General features: G+C 35.3%; 2 protein-coding genes across 9 annotated transcripts; one reads left to right on the forward strand and one right to left on the reverse strand.

Annotated features, from left to right (window-relative positions):
* Positions 1-823: 823 nt before the first annotated feature.
* Positions 824-11,607, reverse strand: LOC140991651 (probable UDP-3-O-acyl-N-acetylglucosamine deacetylase 1, mitochondrial). Its single transcript, XM_073461739.1, has 7 exons — positions 11,402-11,607; positions 11,014-11,325; positions 10,310-10,516; positions 2,619-2,720; positions 2,270-2,334; positions 1,563-1,707; positions 824-1,089 (listed from the first exon to the last, which is right to left on the reverse strand). The coding sequence occupies exons 1-7, from the start codon at positions 11,462-11,464 to the stop codon at positions 1,036-1,038; spliced, it is 948 nt and encodes a 315-aa protein (XP_073317840.1). The 5' UTR covers positions 11,465-11,607; the 3' UTR covers positions 824-1,035.
* Positions 11,608-18,126: 6,519 nt separating this feature from the next.
* On the forward strand, positions 18,127-21,595 carry LOC140991761 (ABSCISIC ACID-INSENSITIVE 5-like protein 2). 8 transcript variants are annotated; one of them, XM_073461908.1, is made up of 5 exons: positions 18,127-18,214; positions 18,341-18,423; positions 18,709-19,592; positions 19,694-19,765; positions 20,112-20,522. In XM_073461908.1, exons 3-5 carry the CDS (start codon positions 18,774-18,776, stop codon positions 20,217-20,219), a joined length of 999 nt encoding a protein of 332 aa, XP_073318009.1. In that variant the 5' UTR covers positions 18,127-18,214; positions 18,341-18,423; positions 18,709-18,773; the 3' UTR covers positions 20,220-20,522. The 8 variants fall into 8 exon arrangements, with proteins under 8 accessions (XP_073318009.1, XP_073318004.1, XP_073318008.1 ...); XM_073461903.1 differs by having other exon boundaries at positions 18,128-18,214; positions 18,588-19,592; positions 20,112-20,521; XM_073461907.1 differs by having other exon boundaries at positions 18,133-18,218.
* Positions 21,596-23,630: the final 2,035 nt, after the last annotated feature.

Raw genomic sequence — 23,630 nt, forward strand, 5'->3', positions numbered from 1 at the left:
TTTTTTTATATTTTTATTTATATTATATATTTTGATATGATATTTAGTGAATGAAAAACTATTTTGAACAAATTTTAGTTGATTGTTGTTTGTTTAATTAATTTAGACCTTATATTTAAATATTTTACTAAGAAAACATGTATAAAGTTAACATATTATATTTTACAATATATTTATATTATTAATTTAAATAATTATACAAAAACCGAATTAACCGACCGAAATAACCGAACCGTTTTGGTAGAAAACCGAACCAAACCGAAGAAAAATGGTTCGGATATCGGATTATATATTTTTAAAACCGAAAACACCGAAATAAAAAACCGAAAACCGAAACGAACCGACCGATGAACACCCCTACATATAAGACACTAAAAACATTTTTTTAAATACTTATTTAAATAGAACCGTAATTTTCTACACCTGATTTTTTTATCAACCATACATTAATTTAAGATCTTTTCTATTTGTAACAATATATTTATTATCATTAAATGTTGTTTATACTAAAAAAAAGTAACAACTTTTAATATACACGTGTATTTATAAAAAAAATTTAAATAATGAATTAACTTTTATTTTAAAATAAAAATTTTAAAATTTTGAAATTGAAATGGTAGTAAATTAAATAAAATATAATATATAAAATTATGTAATTAGTTTGATAAAATGAAGAATGTTTTACACAAATCCAAAATTACATCATGACTTTATATAGTCAGCATATGATACCCTTGTATTATATATGGTAAAAAAAATGTGTATACTAATATTAAAATTGAAGAATTTCATGCCACATCACCCGAACCGGATGACAGATTCGGATCAGCTGAAATCTGATAAAATCCATTCACAGTATGGGGATTTGCCTTTCTCAATTCGGTACGAAATTCATGTGACTCTGAACCCTATGGCTCATACTTTAGATGAATTGATTCAGAGGTACCCTTAAAAATGAAATCTAATACAGATTGAGAACAGGAATTTGGGTCTGAGCTCCTCACCTTCTGAGAAGCAACGAGGGGCATCTCCATTTTAATTGATTCCCGAGAGACGACGAACAAACTCTGCGTGCAATGAATGCCCACCCTGTGAAGTATACTAGATCAGTTGGTGGTTTGAAACAAATTAAGGAGGTACATAGGATTCACAAATCCAACATAATTAGTTTTGTAAAGAACGTATAGAATATATATGTTAGGTAAAGCGAGTTTTACCCTTGTGAAAATTAGAAAAGATTGGGGACTAAGCAATCAACCCATGAAACTAATTCATTAACATGTGCAAAAGCATTTCTGAGTTTTTTTATTTTACAAGAAACAAATTGAAGCTAAGGTTAGAAACTTTTCCAACAATTTTAGCCATGAGTTGCATCAGTCGAGCAATACACAAATGATAAATCTTTCCGAGTGAATTCGCAGAACAAGAGAGTGGTTTTATGCAAGGTTTTGATTAACAAGGAATCAGTCATACATAGAGTATGATATTGATTTGAAACAGCTAGCAGCTACCATTTTAAGATCCCAAGCAAAACTGAAATTATAAGGCAAAATGAACACAACCTTATAAGCAATTGTGTGTGCCACCACAAGTCCTTGATTACCGCGTTGAGCCAAAAGGGAAAAATCACCAATAAGATCTAAAACCTTGTGCCTGCATGGCTCATCATGGTAACGCAGAGGTGGATTCAGCCAACCACTGTTAACACTGCATGCATATAGAGCACACATAAAGCCATAAGAAACAAGACGTGCAGAAACTACCTAAAATATCTGACATCTCATAGCACAGAAGATGCCAAACAGAGAGAACAAATTAACAAGGTATTGCAGTCCAGGACCAAATTTTATAATAGAATAAAAATCTGGGTCCCATGATGAGCAAGATGTCTTTTTGACGAACAGAAAAAAGCGTCTCGAGAAATTTGCAGATTTATAATGAATTATATTCTTGACTCTGATGTTAAGATTTTCAAAAACCGAACAAAAAAGCATAACATAAAGAATCGATAAAATAATTCTAGGAGAATTTTTTTTTAAAAATATTATAGGAGAAGACAGAATTTCTCTTTTCCGTAGGGAAAAAAATGTTGTCAAATCTCACAACTCTCCAAACTCAAATTAACAAAATTGGATGTATAAAAATACACACGCACGCTCATGGAGTGGGAGGGTGTAGTGGCTTTTTCTGTAAATATGGAGGGGTGGGGATGTAGAGGCTTTTTCTTTAAATATTTGGTTTTACTTACACACCCATAAATATATCTAACCTACAGATGATGGCTGTTTCTGCTGAACCACCTTTAACAAGTCCTAAGCTGCGCATATGTTCCACCTGCAACGAATTCCTAATTAGATTCCAGCAGAAGCAGCAAGATGCATAAGCCAACACCAGATAATTGAAAGTATTAGCCATGGCTTGCTTCGTACTAACATTTTAAGAAAATGAAGTTGTTACCAGCATAGAATAGATGGTAAAGACATTGACACACATTCAGAGCAAAAACAATACACTTCAGGATAAGAGAAGCAAATGACAATAATAGCATAAACACTTGCAAAATCCAAAAATTCGACACAGAGATGGAAAAAGTAAGGAGTTGAAAATATTCATGTCACCTCTTCGTAAAGGCAAAAGGTTCTTGATGAAGCTATTTGTTCAAAGTAGAAAGATTCGTCAAATAAGGTGGAAGAGAACCACTGACAACCGATAGCAGGTGCCTGCAAGAAGAATTTTTTAGGAGAGACAAATTTTATTAGCATTAAACAAAGATGAAAGAAACTGCAGATATAATTTGAAAAAAAAAAGAGAGAAAATTGTATCATCGTCAATATAATTTTGCTGACATGCTATCCATGTGGATGATTTAGAACAACAAAAACTGTAATGCACAAGTACTACAATAATACCAACAGTACAGTTCACAAAAATCTTTTAAATTTCTCACTTCTAATATATTCAAAAATACATTCAAGTTGCATTCCAAGAGTAGGAACAAAATCCCAACTATAAATAAAAATTCACTGAATTTTAGGCAACAGCAATGACCTAAACAAATGCAACAGAAGCTATGTCATGGTTCCTTCGGCCCAGCAGAATACAAGCGCAGACCCAGGGCCAACCAATGACATTGTTTATCACAGGAAGACACGCGGCAGATTCCAGAGGACAACAACTTAGTCTTTTATTTTCCTTGAGTTCTTTAGATAAAGATATTTATGATTAAGGTTGGTTTTTGAACAAGGGGTTATCCTCTTAACGATAATCTCAGTTAGGTGATTTTTCTTTTTGCATTTGGTCCTGTCATGATAAGGGCCTCGCAAATATTTTTAGGGATTGGTTCTTTGAATAAAATATCGGACTTTGATTCTTAATTATACATAGTCAAAGAAGGTTGAGAGGTTCACTCAATCGAGCCTCTACACACGATATCAAAATAGGTCGCAGTGGAAGGAAGACAGGAGTTATGGGTGATTTCCAAGCCATTCACAACCAACTGGAGACTCTTGTAGCCGTAATCACGGAGGTCAAACTGGCCAATGAACAGCGGTAGCATGACCTCTACACCAAAATTGAGGAGTTGTTGCTACAAGTGGCCCAGTCTTGGGAACATTTGCAGAGGGGTCCGGAGGACGATAGCAGCCGCAGGGAACATCATGATTCATCGGGCAAGGAGTCACGATCTACTGACGGGTGGGATAACCCTTTCTCCGTTCCAAAATTCTCAAGGATGGAGTTCCTGGTATACAGTGGAAAGGACGACCCGTTAGCATGGCTTAGTCGTTGCGACCACTTCTTCGAACATCAGAAAACGCCCCAAGAGGAGAAGGTACAGATCTGAAAATCAAGAGAGAATGCTCGAATCTACAGTGGAAAACTTTTAAGGATCATTGACATGTCCGATTTGGCCCCCCGATTCGCACAGACACCTTTTGCGAACTATCTAAGCTTTGGCAGACTGGATCCATGGCAGATTATCAAGAGCAATTCGAGCAGCTTGCGGCCCCAGGCAGACTCGATGACTCCGAGGCAGGAGGTACAATTATTTGTAGTGGTTTAAAGGAGTCCGTTGCAATTGAGGTACATATTCAGCGACCTCAAGATCTTAATAGTGCTATGTATCTGGCACTACTTTACGAACAACGTACAAGGACCAGCCATACAAGAAGAACAGCAACAACCCAGCCACCACCAAGGGGCTCTTCCACCGTGCACACCAATCGTTTAACGATTAACCAGGGCAGAAATGGATGATCGGTGCTCCAAAGGCCTTTGCTATAACTGTGATGAAGTCCAATTCCTCTAGTTATGGAGTTCCAGACTTGTGTTTGCGGAATACTCATTCGAATATCCAGGTGTTATTTAGCTACAGGATTGGTAGACCTAATTCATTCTGGTACATCATTATAAGAGATTGTTTTTATTGATGGAGTTGAAGAGGGCACATATAGTGAGGGTGATGACTATCAAACAGAGGATGAGAAGGTCGAGGTCTCGATACAAGCCACCTTGGGATCTTCAAGTGCAAACACTATGCAGATTCATGGTCACGTCGGCAATCTCAAGTAACCATTCTTATCAATTCAGGCAGTACGCATTGCTTCATCGACGCATCCCTGGCAAACACTCTTTCACTACCACTTTAGTGAAGTCAACCGTTGCGAGTAGCAGCGGCCAACGGTGGACAATTATATTGCTCAGGTGTGTTCAAAGTTTCAGATCGAAATTGGGCAGCACTGTTTTCACTATTGGTATTTTTGTCATCTCATTGGGACAATTTTGGGGTGGTATCGGGGGTGGTATTGGGGGCCAATTGGTTGTGCACGATTGGGCCGATCAATTGGGATTTCCATCATATGACGATGCAGTTCTGCTATAATGGAAACAGCATCGAACTCAAGTGAATTCGGAAGGAGCCCGCTCCGGGAATCACGAGTTGACCTCCTGGGCGAATTCGAATGCATTTTTGAAGAACCAGCAGGACTACAGCCGGCTCAACCCATTAATCACAAGATTGTGCTGTTGCAAGGCACAGACCCGGTAGTGGCGCGCCCCTATTGTTACCCCCATGCCCAGAAAGATGAGATTGAAAAGCAGTGTTCAAAGATGCTAGCTAAGAGGGTAATTAGACAGAACACTTCACTTTTTCCTCTCCCATCTTGTTAGTTAGACAGGTGGACTCTTCTTGGCGTTTTTGTGTACATTACAGGGCCCTTGACTCGAAGAACATCAAGGACAAATTTCCCATACTAGTTATTGAGGAATTATTGGGAAGCTCAACGGCGCATGTTACTTCACAAAACTGGATCTTCGTGCAGGGTATCACTAAGTGCTGATGGACCCCGAGGCCGTGCATATGACTGCTTTCCGTACTCACCATGGCCACTTCGACTTCTTGGTCATACCCTTTGGGCTAACCAGCGCTCCATCAACGTTTCAGTCTACTATTAACTCAATATTTGGGAGCTACTTACGGTGTTTCGTCCTTGTCTTCTTTATGATATCCTGGTTTACAGTTTGTCTTGGGAGGCTCATTTGTCTCATTTACAGGTAGTATTCTCTATTCTCAAGCGTCATCAGTTCTTTCTCATAAAATCCAAATGTTTAATCGCGAAATCGGAGGTGGCCTATCTCGGCCATGTGGTTACTTCCGCCGGGGTCAAAGTCGATGACACCCTTTGGCCAAAGCCCACATCTGTCCGCGCTCTTCATGGCTTCCTTGGGCTTGCGGGCTATTATCACAAGTTGTACGGGACTTTGGTATTATTGCAGCTCCTCTCATGCGCCTACTGCAAAAAAAAAATCAATGGGATGACGCAGCCCCACGCTCATTTGAGGCTTCGAAGACGGTACCGACCTCCACCCCGCTACTCGAGTTGCCTAACTTCGCAGAACCATTTAGTATTAAATGTGACGCCTCAGAAAGTTGTTTGGGTGCTGTTTTGCTCCAAGAAGGGCGGCTATTGGCTTCTACAGCCATACTTTGGCTCCTCAACTTCAAAAGTTTCCAGTTTATGCAAAGGAATTAATCGGGCTGGTGAAAGCGGTTCGCCACTGGCGCACATACTTCTAGGGAAATCCCTTCATTGTCCGTACTCACCACTACAGTTTAGAGTTCTTACTGGAACAACGCATCACTACTTCCCCTCAACAATGTTGGGTAAGCAAGTTACTGGGCTTTGACGTCAAGGTCGAATACAAGGCCGTTCGAACTAATATGATTGCCAAACTGGCATCGCACCCAAAGGTGCAGACTTTGGTAACCAGAATACAACAGGGTGAAGCGATTGGTCCTTGGGATTTTAAGGACGGAGTCGTATGGTACAAACAATGGGTTTACATACCAGAGGATTTGGTCCTCATCTCACAAATTATTTCCTTTGTCCATAATTCTTGTCATGAGGGCTATCAAAAGACCTTGCACCGCATTTCCAGATATTTCTTTTAGTCGGAATGTGCACCCAAGTCAAGGAATTTGGGGCCTCCTGCTTGGTATGCCAATGTAACAAGATTGTAAATTTGAAACCCGTCGGGTTATTACAGCCTCTCCCGGTGCTGGTTCACATCTGGACTGAAATTTCGATGGATTTTGTCGAAGGCCTTCCCCTATCACATGGGAAGACAGTCTTGTTCGTGGTGGTGGATTGCTTCTCAAAATATGCACAGTTTGTGTCATTGGCCCACCCGTACACTGCCCCTCAAATGGCCCGCATCTTCTTTTGAGAATATTTTCAAATTGCATGGGCTACACAAAGCCATTGTGGGTGACAGTGACGTGACTGTAGCGAGCGCCTTCTGGAAGGAATTATTTCATCTCAGTGGCACCCAACTTTGCTTCTCCCATCATACCACCCCCAATCGGATGGTCAGAGAGGTCGCTAAAATAAAAGAAAGGAGCACCAGGAGCGCGTAGAAGAAGAGAAGAAGCAGCATCATAAGTGCAGAATGAAGAAGAGAAGGATGCAGTGAAGACCGAGAAGTTGGTTTGCCCCGTACCATTTCTGAAGACTAAATCCGTCAGGTATGATTTCTACTTCGTCGAACAGCTACAGCAGATTGCTAGTTTGTATTCGTATGGAACCTAAAATGAGTTAATTGGAATGTAGAGAAACCTAGAACGTCATCATTTATTTGATGTATATTTGATGGCTGAATTTAGTTGCATTCATGATTGTGAATTCTATCTCAGGATATTTGTGCTTTAATTGGTTCATTTTCTGCATATTAATTTATTTCAAACACATGGAATAATGGATGTTCATATTTCATGGTTGAAAATTTTACTCTAGTTTTACTTCAATTTTAAATTTTAATTATCTAGTGTTCTTGTTTGGTTTTTGCATTGTTTATTAATTTATGTTATTGTACATACTAAATTACTAATATAATATGTCGCAATTTTTCCTCCAGAATAATGTCGGCTTCTGAAAATTTGGAGAATTGAAAAGATCCTGGCTGGAACTATGGGAAAGTAATCGATCCAAAAGACACTAATTATGTGCAGTGTGTTTTTGTGGCAAAATTCTCAAGGGAGGAATTTTTCGTCTCAAGCAACATATTGCTGGAGGACATCGAAATGCCAAAGCATGTCCAAAATAGTATGAGCATGTTAGAATCGAATTTCAAGTTTACATGTAAAAAAAAAAAAATCAAGCAGCCAAGGTTGTGAATGGCGGGAGGCGGTGGCGGGGCGGTCGGTGACCGCCTACCCTCTCGGTTGCCTGGGGTTGAATTTTTTTAAGTAATTTTTTATAGATAATCATATACAATCATGCAATATAATCACAAATAGTCATCATTTTTTATGTAAGATGTGTGATTAAATAATGTTTAAGCACAAAGAAGCTTCATACAATATAATATCATATAGATAATGTGCAAATAAATATATAAATGCAAACTAGCAAGATAATTAATAAAGATTCATCATCATATTAATCATATTATGCTAACAAAGTAATATAATTACTTTTACCAAAAAACTAAGTTTAAATTTCAAAGTTTCAATCCATTATCCATCATTAGAACAAGTAGTAGACTAAACATAACGAATCTTCCAAATCATCTACATATGCACTCAGTGTGTGGTGGGCTTAGTGGTTGAGACTTGAGAGTAAAAACCAAAAGTAAAAAAAAAATGGGGTGTGCTAGGGTTTTGAGATTTAAAATTAGTTGATTTTGACTAGATTTTTAAAAAATTTTGACTACAACTTAAAAATCCTGACTGATCGCCTCGCCCACCTCCTCGCCGCCTCGCCCAGCCTCCCCAACGTCATATAGCTTGGACCGCCTAAAACAGCCGCCTCATGCGTAGGCGGTGCGGTCAAGGGCCGCCTACCGCCTAGGCGGCCGTCTCGACCACCATTTAGAACATTGCAAGCAGCAAATGGACATGAATCCTAATTTTGATGAATTTGCTGAACAATTTGAAATTTGGAAGATGATGTGTTTCCAATCCCTTGAAAAATCAAAGAAAGCAAAAAAGATCAAAAGATTCAAAGAAATATGATGAAATTCAGAAAAAGTGAGATACTGTGGTGTTGTATTTTGTCCAATGGATATACGATGCAAGTATTCTATTCAATGCGGTAAAGTATTATAGCTTTAAGGAATTTTGTAGAGCTACGTCTTATTGCACTTATGATTGGAAGCTCCCAAGTTACCATGAAGTTAAAGTAACTTATTTAAATAAAGAAATACAAAGTACAGAACCAAATCAGCCACATTGAATTGAACATCCCCATGTTCAAGAGGATCAACAGTCTTTGTCTTTTGACTTGAGAAAACAGGGAGGTGGAAGTGGAACTCGCTATTGAGCTTAACATTGGTTGTTTCCTTTTCGAGGGATTGGAAACACATCACCATCTTCCAAAATTTCCAATTGCTCAGTAAATTCATCAAAATTATGATTCATGTCCATTTGGTGCTTGATATGTATATATACACGTGTATATATATACATGTAAACTTGAATTTCAGTTCTAACATGCTCAGGCCATTTTGGACATGCTTTGGCATTTCAAAGGCTTCCAACAAGATGTTGCTTGAGATGAAAAATTCCTCCCTTTGGAATTTTGAGACAAAAAACACATTGCACGGGATTAGTGTCCTTTGGATTGATTAATTTCCCATAGTTCTAGCCAGGATCTTTTCGATTCTCGAAATTTTCAAAAGCCGACATTAATCTGGAGGAAAAACTGCGACATATTATATCAATAATTCAGCATATACAATAACATAAATTAATAAAACATGCAGAAACCAAACAAGAACATTATATAATTAAAATTTAAAACCGAAATAAAACTAGATTAAAATTTGCAACCATGAAATATGAATATCCATTATTCCATGTGTTTGAAATAAATTAATATTCAGAAAATAAACCAATTTAATACACAAATATCCTGAGATAGAATTCAGAATCATGCATGTAACTAAATTCAGTCATCAAATATACATCAAATAAACAACAACGTTCTAGGTTTCTCTACATTTCAGTTAACTCATTTTAGGTTCCATACGAATACAAACTAGCAATCTGCAGTAGTTGTTCAAGATGAAGTAGGAATCAGACCTGGCAATGGTATGGGGCAAACCAACTTCTCAGTCTTCACTGCAGTCTTCTCTTTTTCGTTCTGCACTTCTGCTGCTGCGCCTTCTCTTCTTCTACGCTCTCCTAACGCTCCTTTCTTTTATTTTACGTAGGGAACTTGGTCTGTTAGGGATTGAGTTTGGGCCTTTTGTCTTTTAAACTAGTAATTAAAAAAAACAAAGAATAAAATGCAGCTTCTCTTTTTTCAATTAAAAATGCAACTTATCTGTTTTTCAATTTTGAAAAAAATGCCAACTCATGCGCTCTTGCCCTTCCAAGGCGAGCCTAGGGGCGTGCCTGAGCTCATCTTATTGAATCGAAGCGCCTGGGTTCATGCCTGGTGGAGCCTCTCGCTGCGCTCCCCTTTGACAACTATGTTCACACAGATTAAGAATGTAATGCAATATACACTATTTTGACTGATCAATCTAGGGAGTATCGTTGGTTCCAATTGTGTAACATGTTGAGCTAGACAAAAAGTCTCTCAGTCATGAATACCTCATATCAAGTATCAATTGCTGCTCCCGTATTGATTTTAGCCGTTTGAATTTGATTCTTAGACATGGTCATCACATCGACAACTGAGAGTAAACATTGTTAAATGTGCAAAAAATATGAAGCTGCAATCAAGAAGCACTAGACAAGTGATAACACGAACATGTATGCTTTAGCGTTGAAAATTTAAAAAAAAAAAAAAAAAACTGGTGCATTAACCTGTGGGAAGTCAATGCCATAAGTGATGCTGACTTTTGAATGAGGGAAAGCGGCCACGAAAGAATCATTTTTCAGCACATGAACAGGTTCATTGAGATATGGTGCCAATTTTTCACAGCATTTTCCACTACAATCCATAGCAACCTTCAATCCAGCCTGATCAATTGCTTCCACCCATTCTTTTGCCGAACCATCAAATATAGGAACCTGTGAATATTTTTTGTACTGATAATCATACAAGCTAACACTGTTTGATATTTTTTCTTTGTTTTCCCATTACAGAAAGTTATGGATAACGTGCATCAGATTAAATCACCTCTACAGATTAAATCACCTCTACGATTACAGAAAATATATCAAGCAGTAATTGGTATTACAATCTTTTTTATTTGTGAAATTTTTCATGTGCGTGTTGCATGGTTCATGAATAACTGCCTTCATTCTTTTTCATGAGTTGTCGACTAGTTGACCAATCATACATTTGTTCTGCATGCTGAATTACTAACTACGTACATACACATTTCAGATGATATCCAGTCTTCTGTTGATAACACTAATGTTCCCATTGCCCATGACTCCACTAATTTTCCATTTATCAAGACAACTCAACATCATGTCTAAGTCTCGTGCAGTGGCAAAATAATCCAGCAACCACTGTTTTAAATACAAATGTATTCAGAATCAAAAAGAAAGATGGCTATCACCTCAACGGATTGATCACCAAGGTTAGAACCCTTAATCTCAATACAACAATTATCAACACCGGTGGCCTCCAAAGCAGAGAGCAAATGTTCGACAGTTCGAATACTGTGCCCATCTTTCGACAGCGTAGTACAAAGACCACTTGCCTTCACAGCATTATCAATGGACGCGTGAATAACATTCGATCGAAAAAGGAAGTACCTTCCACTGCCAGCGGCCGCCGGAATAATTCTAACAGTAGACAGATCGCCGGAATGGAGTCCTCGGCCAGACCTCTCAACGGTATTTGCAATTGTTTGCTGCAGCTTGCCCGTCTGCATGTACGACATATGTTTGATAAAATGCTAGTACGAGTGTGTGTACATAGATTCGAGAGAGAAGAAAACGCACGTTTTTCCAGGAGATGAGGGGCGACAACTTGAGAGACTTGAAGGCGGCGGCGCCGACACTCATTTCGCGTCCGTGGCTCGCTTAGTTGACATAAGCATGAAACAGTGGGTGAAATAACGAAGAGAATCTGTGAAGTCGAATCCGAGTTTTTCGATTTCAAATTACAGTTGGAACAAATTTTGCCTAAATGGACCAAAATCTTATCTACTCAATGAAATAAATTGTAAGACCTAATAACTAGGAGAAGTATCTCGCGAATTTTTATCTGTGAGACGGATCAACCCTACCGATATTCACAATAAAAAGTAATATTATTAGCATAAATAATAATAATTTTTCATAGATGACCCAAATAAGAGATTCGACCCACGAAATTATTTCGTGAGACCGTCTCACAAGAGTTTTTGTGAATAACTAGGGATATGGATGCTAAACTACGATTTGGTTCGAATTTAGATAAAAATCTAACAAAAACATACTTTATCAGTTTTAAAATTCATTGTTTATAATGAATTTCGGTTTGATCTGATTTGGTTTGTTAATTTTTAAAGTTTGAGTTTAACAGTGAATTTGAATAAGATCTAGTAATTTGGACAAATTATCAATTGACAATGGATAGAAGTCAATGGCTATATGTAAAATATAATAAATTAAAATTTTTATGCAAGTCACATAACTTTGGGACTTACAGAAAAGCCGAAACTTTTGTAGAGGTTGTTTTGTTTATTTAGGTTAAATTTTGCAACTTATACAATGCTCACTGATGATATAATACAAACTAAAAATCAAATAAAATATTTATATAACCAAAAAAAATCACACTAAACTAACATAATTTATTAGATAAATTTTTATACTAATATAATCAGTGGTTTAGTTTATTTTTATCTAAAACATGAATCAGACCAATTTTTTCGATTTGGTTGATTTTAAAATCGATCCAAACTACGACCGACGGAAAATCGATCTAAACCATGCCGTTAATTTTGGTTTTAGGAGTTGGTCTGATTTGGTTCGATTTCTAACACCTCTAGAAACTATATTGCCCCAACTAAAAATTTAATCTTCACGCTTAATTCGAATATATTGAGTTATATTTTAAAGAAGGACCTAAATCTATGGTGGTTACGGTCGATCCAAGCGAAGGGGGTCTGCCATAAAATTAATTCTACGATACATTGATGGAAAAAGAAGAAGAAAGAAAGGTATCGATTCATTTACGCAGAAGAAAGACCGAAAAATGAATGGCAATCAATCAAGAAAGTCTTTTGGACGAGTGCCACAACAGCAAATGCTCCTCCATTATTTGTGTAGGACGTGGGGTCCGAAGATGAGACAATCATTTGTTGGAGTATCGTTTTTTCACACTTAAGACTTACAGAAAGTTTAAAAAAATTTGACATTGAAAATGTTTTTGTGCGTTGTACGATTTAAATAAACATTCATAAGGTTTTTAGTTGAATATATAATATGTTACTTGTGTGACCCTCAATGGTTCAGAGATACAGCTAATCATGGGTTCGCAACTTCATGTGATTCAAAATAATATTTATTCTTATTCAAGTTTACCATAATTAGCATCATTCTTTTCATCAACTCCTTGATCAAAATGTCAAAACTCAAGTTTGATTACATTTTTCGGATCAAGGTAAGACCTTCTAGTATCACCGTCTCATGATCCCTTATGTATCACTGATGGTGTCTACAAGAACTTAAGTTATGGTTAGCATTCAGTACGGTCCCTTCAACTCATATATCTCAATCGAATTTGCGACCATTAGCATATCGAGAGTTGTAAATGAATTTGATAACGATGTGATATATATTTTAGTAATAATAGTGACATCGTATGTGCAACTAGGAAAACACATTTCCCTAAAGCACATGTTTTGTTCTGATCAGAGACTCCTTGCACTATTAACTCATCAGATCACATATGATATCTTCATCTGTAGGTGAGCGGTGAATCCTCAAGGTCAATGCATTGGCTCCTACATATTACGAAACTACAAGCAACCTCATCACCTGATGACCCACGATGGAGTTGGAAAACGGATCAAATTGCATGCTAGTACATAGAGCATATACGGGTCTCAGGTCAAATGACTAATGATGTACAACCCTAACAGCAGAGTATTCCGCTCGATACGTGATAACCACTTGAAAAGTCCGATGGAGGATTGTTCGGTGCATCATCATGCCGTTTACATCACAGATGTTAGTCTCAAGCTCAAACGATCNGTTGTTATATTTTTTATGTAATGTTTTTCTAGTTTAATACTTCACAAAATGTGCCAAGATGATGGGAAAATACAATGTTGAAACAATTACAAAGCTATCAACATATAAATCATAATCAATATCTATCACCACGGTATTAAATAACAATCAATAAATTACATAAAAGTATTACAGGCGCAAATTAGGAACAAATATAACACACTAAATATGGGAAAACAACATCGAACAAATATTAAAATAACAAACACCACTTTTGAAATTACAAGAAAATAAAATGAAAATAAAAGCATAAAATTAAAAGTTATGAATTTATACCTCACTCCACGTAATTAAAGTTAATCAATTATTGAAGCCCTCTTCAGTCTTTGCCCCTAGAGATTCGAATTGAAAGAGGTTAGGGCTTGAGGAAAACAGATAATCTGCAAATATAATCCAACTGGGCACTGGCAACTGGCGGCATCTTTTAAAGGCAGAAGATACCAACTGTGAAAATCCAATCAGCAATCCCGTTAGCTTAATGCTAAAAAAAGAGAGAAAACCCTCCTTTCGCACCTCACGATTTTACACAGATTTGTCACCGTTCCACAGAATCTAGTCTCCTTATGCTTTGACCCAAATAAGTTTAGAGGGCTTTTAAAAAAAATTGGCCCACTCATTTTTATAAATACTATTAATTTTTTTGGCCCATATTTATAAATAGTAGTAATTTTTTTGGCTCAGTGTGGGCTGCTTGGCCCACTCATTTTTATAAATACTATTAATTTTTTGGCCCATATTTATAAATAGTAGTAATTTTTTTTGGCCCAGTGTGGGCTGCTGCCCACACTGGGCCTTAATAAGCTCCGTCCTTGTCTATTAGGTTGAATTTCTACATTTATCGGAATATGTCTTGAGTAGTTGTATTCGTTTTTGCTTAATTTGCTCCATGTTTCAGCCAAGTGAAGTGGAAGCAGAGTAGGTTTTTTTTAATGACGATGAAATTTACAATCGCTATCATTAGATAAGTATTGGCTAAACCCCAGCACCGGCACAGTACCTTGCGAATCACGTTAGTCAGGTAAACCGTAGTGGACGAACCATGTACGACATACGTTCGAGAAAATGTGGGTAGGAGGAATCGAATTGCTGACTTTTAGTCAAACACTCATCTATTCTACCAACTCGAATACTTTTCAAAAGCAACAATAGAGTTTTTGTTCAAACGAAGGGTGGTCATCCTTTTACCACAGGAAAAAATAAAACCAATTGTAGAAAATAGTGTTAAAGTAGGTGCTCAGGGTGACAATATGTGGCTTGAGCTTTGTTGATTTTAATGTTAAAACGATATTTATTTTAATAATATTTTACAAAAAAAATCATAATCCAGAGGGTAATTAAAATTAAAGCATACAATACATAGCAAAAGATAATTTGAAATCTATCAATCTAAATATAACCACAGTTCCATTTCACACTAATTAAATCGTAATATATTATTTATTCCATTATCATGCAATGAGTGTACTTGTTAATACACAATTAAATTTAAAAAAAATTCAAAAAATTATAAATCATGAGGACTTTTTAGATTGAGCTGTCAATGTCTATATATATATATAACGAGAAATGAAATTGAAGTTAAGAAAATTATTGAATTTTTTAATAATATTGTCAAGATAAATATAAAATTCATTTAAAAATATATAAGATGGCCAGTCTTAAGTCGCACTTGAAATGATAGATTTGATTTAGAGAATTATATGATGAATATATTTCAAATTAATGACATTTTGTTTGACTGAATGCTTGCCGATATATCAAAAGATATATCTGGTAGCAACTTTGCAACTCAAATATTTTAAATCATACAACATATCAAAACCACGTTTCGATTGTTCTACCCAACATGGACCGAGCGCTTGTAGTTTTATCAAAAGTTATAGTTGGTAGTAATGATGCAACTTAAATAGTTTAAATAGTACAAAATCTAAAGCACAAATTTTGATTATTCTACCTAACATGGACGATTATTGCACCCAACATATTCATTTTGAATTTATTTGAGATCTACCCTAATTTTTTTTTATTGAAAATACTTAATTTGATATATAGTTGAATCAAAGTTCACTTGAATTTTGTCCATATAAACAATTTAATGAATTTAAATCGAAATTCATCAATCAAAACTCAACCATATTCCATTACATGCAAACTAAATCATGATACATTATTTCTTCCATTATTATATAATGAGCACTTGCTAATTATAGAATCCATATTAACATAATAGAACATGACGTTTATTATACATAAACACTGGCATCTTAGTGTGGTGTATTCAATTCAGAGTTTCGAATATGGATTTGATAGATTTTTATTGACGTTTATGGATTCTCACAGAGTCATAAACAGATTTATGTGGATTCATGTAGACTTTTTTGCAAGATTTTTATAGACTTTTATGAAATTTTTTTTTTTTTATAGAATTTTATAAATTTTGAACTTAATTATAACATATTATTTTTTTATTAATTTCTTTTAACCAATAATTAATTGACATATATATCATATTCAGTTTGAAATAGTTTTTCAATATTTATATTAATAAATAAATATACTTATTTAAAAGTTAAATCATTTATTCCTTTCATGTGTGTATATGTGGGTTTGTATGCATGTTTGTAAATTTTTTAAAATACATCAATTGATTAATTTGTAATCTTGTTTTTGAATTGATAATATACATGTGAAAAAATATTATTTAGCACTGTGTGGATATAATTTTGTATAAAAATATCATAGCATATATATTAATTGAAAATGCTAAAAAGAATTTAAAAAAATCATGGTTGTTGCGAAGCTATTCAATTATTAAGAATTAAACGATATTTTTTGGATCATCTTTTATTATTATTGAATATTACATTAATTTGTATAAGTCATAAATTAAAAATCACAAAATCAATTTTAGAATTCAAAATTTCTTATGATATTAAAATAAAAAATTATTAATTGAACAATCAGCCAAAAAATGAAAAATTTGAAAAAGAAAGATGAAAATATATATAGAGATACACTTCGAAAATTTGAGAGAATAATAGAGATAGATGAGAGAAGAGAAAATAAGAAGAGACGTAGTGTGAAGCGACAGAGAGAGAAATAAATAGCTTGTGTATCAGTTAGAATTTTTAAAAATTTATCCAAATCTTTGGGTTGAACCAAATACAATATTTGACAATTTATAGTTGTACATTAAGCTTTAATGTTTGTATGTTAATGAATTTCATGAAGTTATTAAAAGTCTATTGAAAATTTGAATACCTATAGACTTTTATTTATTTTTAAAAGTCAATGTTGAATACCACTTGACTTTTTAAAACTATATGAAAATCTATTTTGAATACCACTAAACTTCTATGAAGAATGTAAAAGTCTTAGTTGAATACATCTATATTTTTAAAATCTACAAAAATAATTAAAACGCAATAAATCTCCTACAATGAATACACCCCCTTAGTCTATAATGTCGTCATAATTTAATTTTTTTTATTTTTCTTTAAATTGATAGGTGTGTACTTATTATTACACCTTTTTGATAATTTTAAATTCAACAAAAAAATATCATAATCCAAAAGGTAATTATTAAATAAAATTAAAGCATAGATTACATAATAAGGATAATCGTGCTTTTCAAAAAAAAAAAATTCATGTTTTAATAAAAATATTATAAGGTTAAAATAATATTGTAATTACTTTAACACGTTTTTTTTCATTGAATTTACCGCAAGTATTTTAATACATACGCACAGATTATGTATTTCCTTTTTTTAAACTACGTATATTATATTATATATAATATAATACAAAAAACTTCGAAATGGAGGCACAAGTACCGGCGACGAAAAAAAAAAATTCAAAGTATTTTTTACCCAATACGTTCAATCTGAAAAAATCAAGTTTGGAGTTTTCGGGTTCGGGTCAAATCGGGTTGGACCCGATAGCTAACCCGAAAAAATGATTTTGACCCGAAAATTTTAATTTTTAAAAAAAATATAATTTATAAATATTTCCTATATTTTTATATATTGTATGTCTAAAAAATATTTATTGTATATTCATATCATAAATTTTCATAATTTAATATTTATTTTGAAATTTTTTTATTTTTTAAACAATTGTTTATTTGATTTAGTAAATATATTTTATTTTTCTACAATTAGAATTTCAAATTTAAATCATATATATGATGTAGATTTTGTTATTATTTGTTTAAATTAAAATATTATTATTTTTTGAATTTTATTTAATTTAATTTTAAAAAAATTCAAAATCAGGTTGATCGGGTTCTAGTTCGAGTTCGAGGTATGATTGATAATTTTTGGTTGGCTCGAGTTTAGGTTGAACAATTTTTGAATAGTAATATTGAAGAACAACCTAACCTTCAGAAATAAATTTCATTTAATATTCTTGTTTTATTTAATTGTTATAAAATTGAATATGTAAATTTCTGACTTTTTTTTAGTACGAGGCTCGTGGGTGTTTCCTTAAGTCGAGCATATGTATACAGTTTACTCTCTCGGGAGAGAACAGAATGTGGGTCTGACTTCAAATTCCTCTGCATTTATAAATGGTTCCATATTTAAAATTGATTTTTCCTGAGTCAGATTGAGGTTCTCAGGTTTTGTGGCTTCTGGGTTTTTTGTTTCTTTACATACACAGTGCGTTGGAGCGCAGTGACTGCATGCAAACCAAAATCGCAGTATAAAAGTTTGCTCTTTTCTGGGAATCTTTTAATCCTTCTGGTAAGTAAGATTCTGTGTTTGATTTTTCTCGATTTTTTTTCCAGTTCTCATGCATTTTGTGGGATTTGATCTGCCTCTAATTATTGGGAAAATTGATGTTTTTTCTGCAGTTTTTGATTGATGGGCTTGCTAATTTGATGGGTTGCTCTTTTTGTTTGTATTAGATTCAATGGTGCATTTCATGCAAAGCTTTGTGTGGCAGGAGTTTGTTTTGCTGCTTTGATTAAGGGTTTGCTATCTTTATATTTTTGGAAATTTTTGATTTCTTGATGGACTGAATTTTAGGTTGTCGGTGTAGAAGAAAGTGGAGAAGGGGGAGAGTGTGAAGTAACTGAATAGTTGTTGAGAAAATGGGATCTCAAGGGGTTGGTAGTAATAGCAATGGGGGAACCCCTGCTCAGGTCCAAGTTCAAAATCCGGACCCGAAATCCAAACCCTTGGTTAGCCAAGGGTCTCTGTACAACCTCACTCTTGATGAGGTACAGAATCAATTGGGGGATCTGGGGAAACCTTTAATTAGCATGAATATTGATGAGCTTTTGAAGAACGTGTGGACAGTTGAGGCTAATAATCAAGCTAAGGGAGGAATTGATTATGGGCCACCTGGGCAGCCTGAGTGTGGCTCGTCTTTGAACCGCCAGTCAAGCCTCTCATTATACAGGGATCTGAGCAGAAAGACCGTTGATGAGGTGTGGCATGATATTCAGCAAGGACAGAAAAGGAGTAGTCTTGATCGGAAAAGGACTCTCGGTGAAATGACTTTGGAGGATTTCTTGGTTAAGGCAGGAGTAGTTGTTGAACCATCTGCAGGGAAAAATAATCCGGGAATGGTTTTTGGAGGAGTTGATGTGATTGGATTACCTCCGCAAGCCCAATGGATGAATTATCAGATCCCCTCTATTCCGATGCAGCAGCTTCCTGCTTTCATGCCGAGCCAATCTGTTCAACAAACTGTTCCTCTTGGTGAAAATCATATAATGGATGCTGCATACCCGGAAACTCAAATAACCATGTCTTCATCTCCACGGTTGGGTACTTTATCGGATACCCAGACTCCCGGACGAAAAAGGGTTGCACCTGGTGATTTTGTTGAAAGGAGTGTCGAGAGGAGACAAAAGAGGATGATCAAGAACAGGGAATCGGCTGCTCGATCACGAGCTAGGAAGCAGGTGTGTTTTTCACGCAAAAACTATCTGGCCCTTTTTTTGTTGGTTCTTCTTCTTGCTGGCTATAGACACACATTATCAGCTTTTTTACCTGCACTGTGCAGGCTTACACCCATGAGCTGGAGAACAAGGTTTCACGCCTTGAGGAGGAGAATGAACGCCTCAAGAGACAAAAGGTTGCCTTTTTATCTCTCTTTTCGTCTATCTACTTCGATAAATGTTTTAGCATTTTAGTGCAATTCCTGGTACATTAGAACATGTACACATATAGTACCTAAACAGCTAACTTCATTTTCGAAAGATGACAATGAGACATGTTATTGTGAGACGCTAAAACATATAAGCAATTTCCCCATGTAGATTTTTAACTCGTTCAGAAATTTATTTGAACAGAAAATTTAAAATAACAACCTAAGTACTTACTGTCCCGCCTTATTGCTCTCTCTTATTAACATAAAGTCAAAATGAGAAAATTGACTTTTGCTCAATTTCAGTGAGATTTTGATTAAGAACTTGATTCAGATTTCAAGGAATGCTTTGCTACGTGGAGAGCCAGTAAGAACCATCAATTTCAAACTGTTCGCAGAATTTCATCATCGAAGTGTGCATCATGTTAAGAGGAAAAAATAGGAGACATGTCAACTTCAGAAACTTTCAGGCATGCTATTTAGGTTAAAGTAACATAACCTGATGCTGTTTAGTTAATGCTCCTTCTACGGCTATGCCTTGAGCGAGTAGGAGTCCTGTTGAGCCTAATCCTCTTAACAGACTAGAATGCAAATGAATCCAATTTGCATCATAAATTCCATGGAACCTGTTTAGATCTGAGTTAACCATTTTCCATGCATAAAATATTTGGCAAAATAATATAGCAGTATTCTTGCTCTCGAATTTGTGTTTCTTGTGTTAGTTGGAAGGGAGTCCACAGGGTTTTGACCTAAGTTTCTCTTTTAGCATGTCATTTGCATTAGTTGGTCCACTACTGGATTTTGCCTTCCCAGGTTAGGTGAAAGTGGGATGAAGTGGCAATGAGAGTGAAAGGTCTACCCACTTTGGATCTCTTGGAGGTTGGGGTGACGTAGAAGTGTAGGGGTGCCATATTCTTTGAACTCATCATTCTTGTTCCCGTATCGAATGGAATGGAAGGGAAGATGGAATGAATGCTCGAAAATGTATAAACCCAACCTATAAAATGTGTTAGTTATTACAATTTTTGGACCATATCTAGTCATTGTCCATGCTTTTACTTTCCCTTTTCTCTTAGTGTAATTCCCTTCCAAATCAATGAAGCAAACCTCTCTTGTTTTGAGAAAAGTTTCTTTCAGATTGGGTACTTCATCGGTGGAGGAATGATAATTTGCTTGAATAGCTTCAATTTCGTGTCCCAGTTAGCTGGTAATGCAACAACTTCAGCAAACTGAGCCTTGATTTATCTATTTGAACTTATGTTCATTATTGGTCACCCTTCTCAGCTTTTCTGTCCTATTTGCTTGACTCGAGCACAAAATTTGTGATGATGTATAACAATATTTTAATTCAAGCTAAAGGCCGAAGACTCTTTTTGGCTCGCAAGGCATACATTCTCTTTTAAATGCTTTCTGATGTCACGCATACGCACTCGATGCACGTCTTTTATCCATTGCTATAATTATACTTGCAGGAATGGGAGAAGGTGTTGCCTAGCATGCCACCACCCGAGCCAAAGTATCAGCTTAGGAGAACGAGCTCTGCCCCCATATGAGGGTCTTGTAGATTCATCGTGTTGTTCTGCTGTTGTTTTTACTCGGTAGTATTTGTTTTCATCGTCTTTGGTGCTTGCGGTATGCCGGATCTTGTCCAGACGACAGCCTCAGGTTGTAATCTTCCAGTTTTTCTATGTGTGAACAGTCTTCAGATTTCTTGTAGTGTTATGAGCCTCGTTCTTGTATGTACATTATTGTCGTAAATACTATGTTCGAGTCTGTGTCTATTGGAACTAATTATATAGTAAATTGGGTTTTTTTCTTTCGGGTTCGACACATTCGCACATTTTATTATGGCTCGAATACATGATTTACACACCATGTTATCTAGTAAGCTACTCATATTTAAGTAGCATTTGCCATGGACTTTTGCTATCTAGTTGATTTTTCACTTGCAAGGATCGGTTGAATTTTTGGTACTTTCGAAAAATATTTTATACAAGTGTATCTTTAAAAATGAAAATTGAAAAATGAGATGTAAGTTGGGTGATGTTATCAATTTGTTTGGTTTTTTAGAGTTGGCCACCGTGTGTGTGTTAATTTTTCTTTGTTTTAATCGATCTTCTCATCTCTTTAATTCATTGGGGTTTGGATTGGTTGCGCAAGTGAACGTGGAATTTGAAGCTACAACGTCGGATTTTAAAAAGTTGTTTTTTCCCCCTAAATCTTTTGATAATTAAATATAATCCTTACGGAGATCGGGCTTTAGCCTAATGGTCTCACCCACCAGCTTAAGCTGGCTCTCTCCTCGGGTTCGATCTCTCTCCTCAGCGTGCGTTGTGATAAAAAAAATATCTAATCCTTACTAAAGGGATGGATGTGACTCGCTTCAGAAGAGAAAATAAGATTCTTTTTTTTTTATAAAAAAAAGTACTTTTTTTTATGAAAGAGAGAATTGGGTGTAAACAAACACATTTGTCTACCGAAGTCAAAAGTATTATGGCTTTTTTCTTGTTTTTTAAAAAATATTATGGCTATTAGATTTTGCCTCTGCATCTCTTTAACTTTGAAATAAAGATTTCTTTCCAATAATATTTAATTATTAAAACCGCATGTCCTCTATAAAGTGCATTTTTCCCACTATAATCTATATTCTAACTCCGAGTATTCATAGTCAGTGACATCTTATTCTTAGGCATTGTACTAAATGTGTGTGTATATATATAGTTTTGTTATGCCGCTCATCAACCGCGCTCACTTTTGTGTCCATCTATGAGGAGACATTCACCTATTGGATGTGATGAATCATATCAAAATTGTATATCCAAAAAGTGAGATCTCATTGATAGACACAAAGGTGGACACCGTTGGTAGACAACATAACAAAACTATATACATATGAGATCCACTTTTTTCAATGGACTGATACATGAGCATTTCACGCAACAAGGGAGAATTGAGAAATATTTAAAACATTTTGGATATGATTTTGTACAAGAAATATTAGATATAACTTCACACCAAAAGAAACTAAAGTTTTACTACTCAAATATGGCCAACAAGATGTTTAAACAGAACATGTCTAATCAAATTATCAAAAGTTCACACTGATGATGTTTCCGGACATGGATCGGTAGATCCTGACTATATTCTCTCATATGACTCGGTAATAGTCTAGTCGTTTAGCTCCTAGTTACAGTAAAGGAAGAGCTGTACTCCGAAGTCCTAATCCTAGGATAACGCTTTGATCCTAGAGGGTAGCACGCTACTGCTTTGAAGTTGACAGAGCCAAATAGCCAATATTGTATAAAACCATTTAATAAATTTGTCATGATATTATTATATCCAACCATCTCTCAATCCCTTGATACCATTAAATAAATAAAAAAATCGTTAAAACTTCATATATATTTTCTTTTAAGATATAAATTTCATGTTCAATAATATATTTTAGATTTAGAAGTCCACTAAATTAGAGTCACGAGACCGCCAACCACTACTAGCTCTTCTTCCAAACAGTTTGGATACCAAAAACCATATTAAACTAGAAAAAGAGCAGATTCAAGAACAGCGCAGCAAAGCCCCAATATAAGTGGGAATCAACAAATTGATGAAGGCGAAAAGGTAAAAGTTGTGCTACAGCAGGTCAAATCTCAATACAGTTAATAAATTTATGGGATATTATAAACTTAAGAACAGTAGAGGGTGGTCGAAACTCATATAGAACTAATGCATCATGACTCCATCATGTTGACCTGGAGGCCAGTTCATCTGTCGTCCCCCAGATGGTAAACAGATTGGCCTGCCAAAATAATCTTGAAGTCAAGATCAACCAAAGGAAAATTAATGATACATTGAA

This window comes from Primulina huaijiensis, chromosome 13 (assembly GCF_012295235.1).
Source record: "Primulina huaijiensis isolate GDHJ02 chromosome 13, ASM1229523v2, whole genome shotgun sequence".
Lineage (NCBI taxonomy): Eukaryota > Viridiplantae > Streptophyta > Magnoliopsida > Lamiales > Gesneriaceae > Primulina > Primulina huaijiensis.

What these genes read in the sequence shown, in the direction of transcription:
- LOC140991651 (XM_073461739.1), bottom strand. Translation starts at nt 11,464, where the DNA reads ATGAGTGTCGGCGCCGCCGCCTTCAAGTCTCTCAAGTTGTCGCCCCTC. An exon ending in GAAACAGCCATCATCTGTAG is followed by an intron (nt 1,708 to 2,269) that starts GTTAGATATATT and finishes ATATGCATGCAG; the next exon opens with TGTTAACAGTGGTTGGCTGA. An exon ending in CACACACAATTGCTTATAAG is followed by an intron (nt 1,090 to 1,562) that starts GTTGTGTTCATT and finishes TATACTTCACAG; the next exon opens with GGTGGGCATTCATTGCACGC.
- LOC140991761 (XM_073461908.1), top strand. Translation starts at nt 18,774, where the DNA reads ATGGGATCTCAAGGGGTTGGTAGTAATAGCAATGGGGGAACCCCTGCT. An exon ending in GATCACGAGCTAGGAAGCAG is followed by an intron (nt 19,593 to 19,693) that starts GTGTGTTTTTCA and finishes TGCACTGTGCAG; the next exon opens with GCTTACACCCATGAGCTGGA. An exon ending in AACGCCTCAAGAGACAAAAG is followed by an intron (nt 19,766 to 20,111) that starts GTTGCCTTTTTA and finishes AACTTGATTCAG; the next exon opens with ATTTCAAGGAATGCTTTGCT.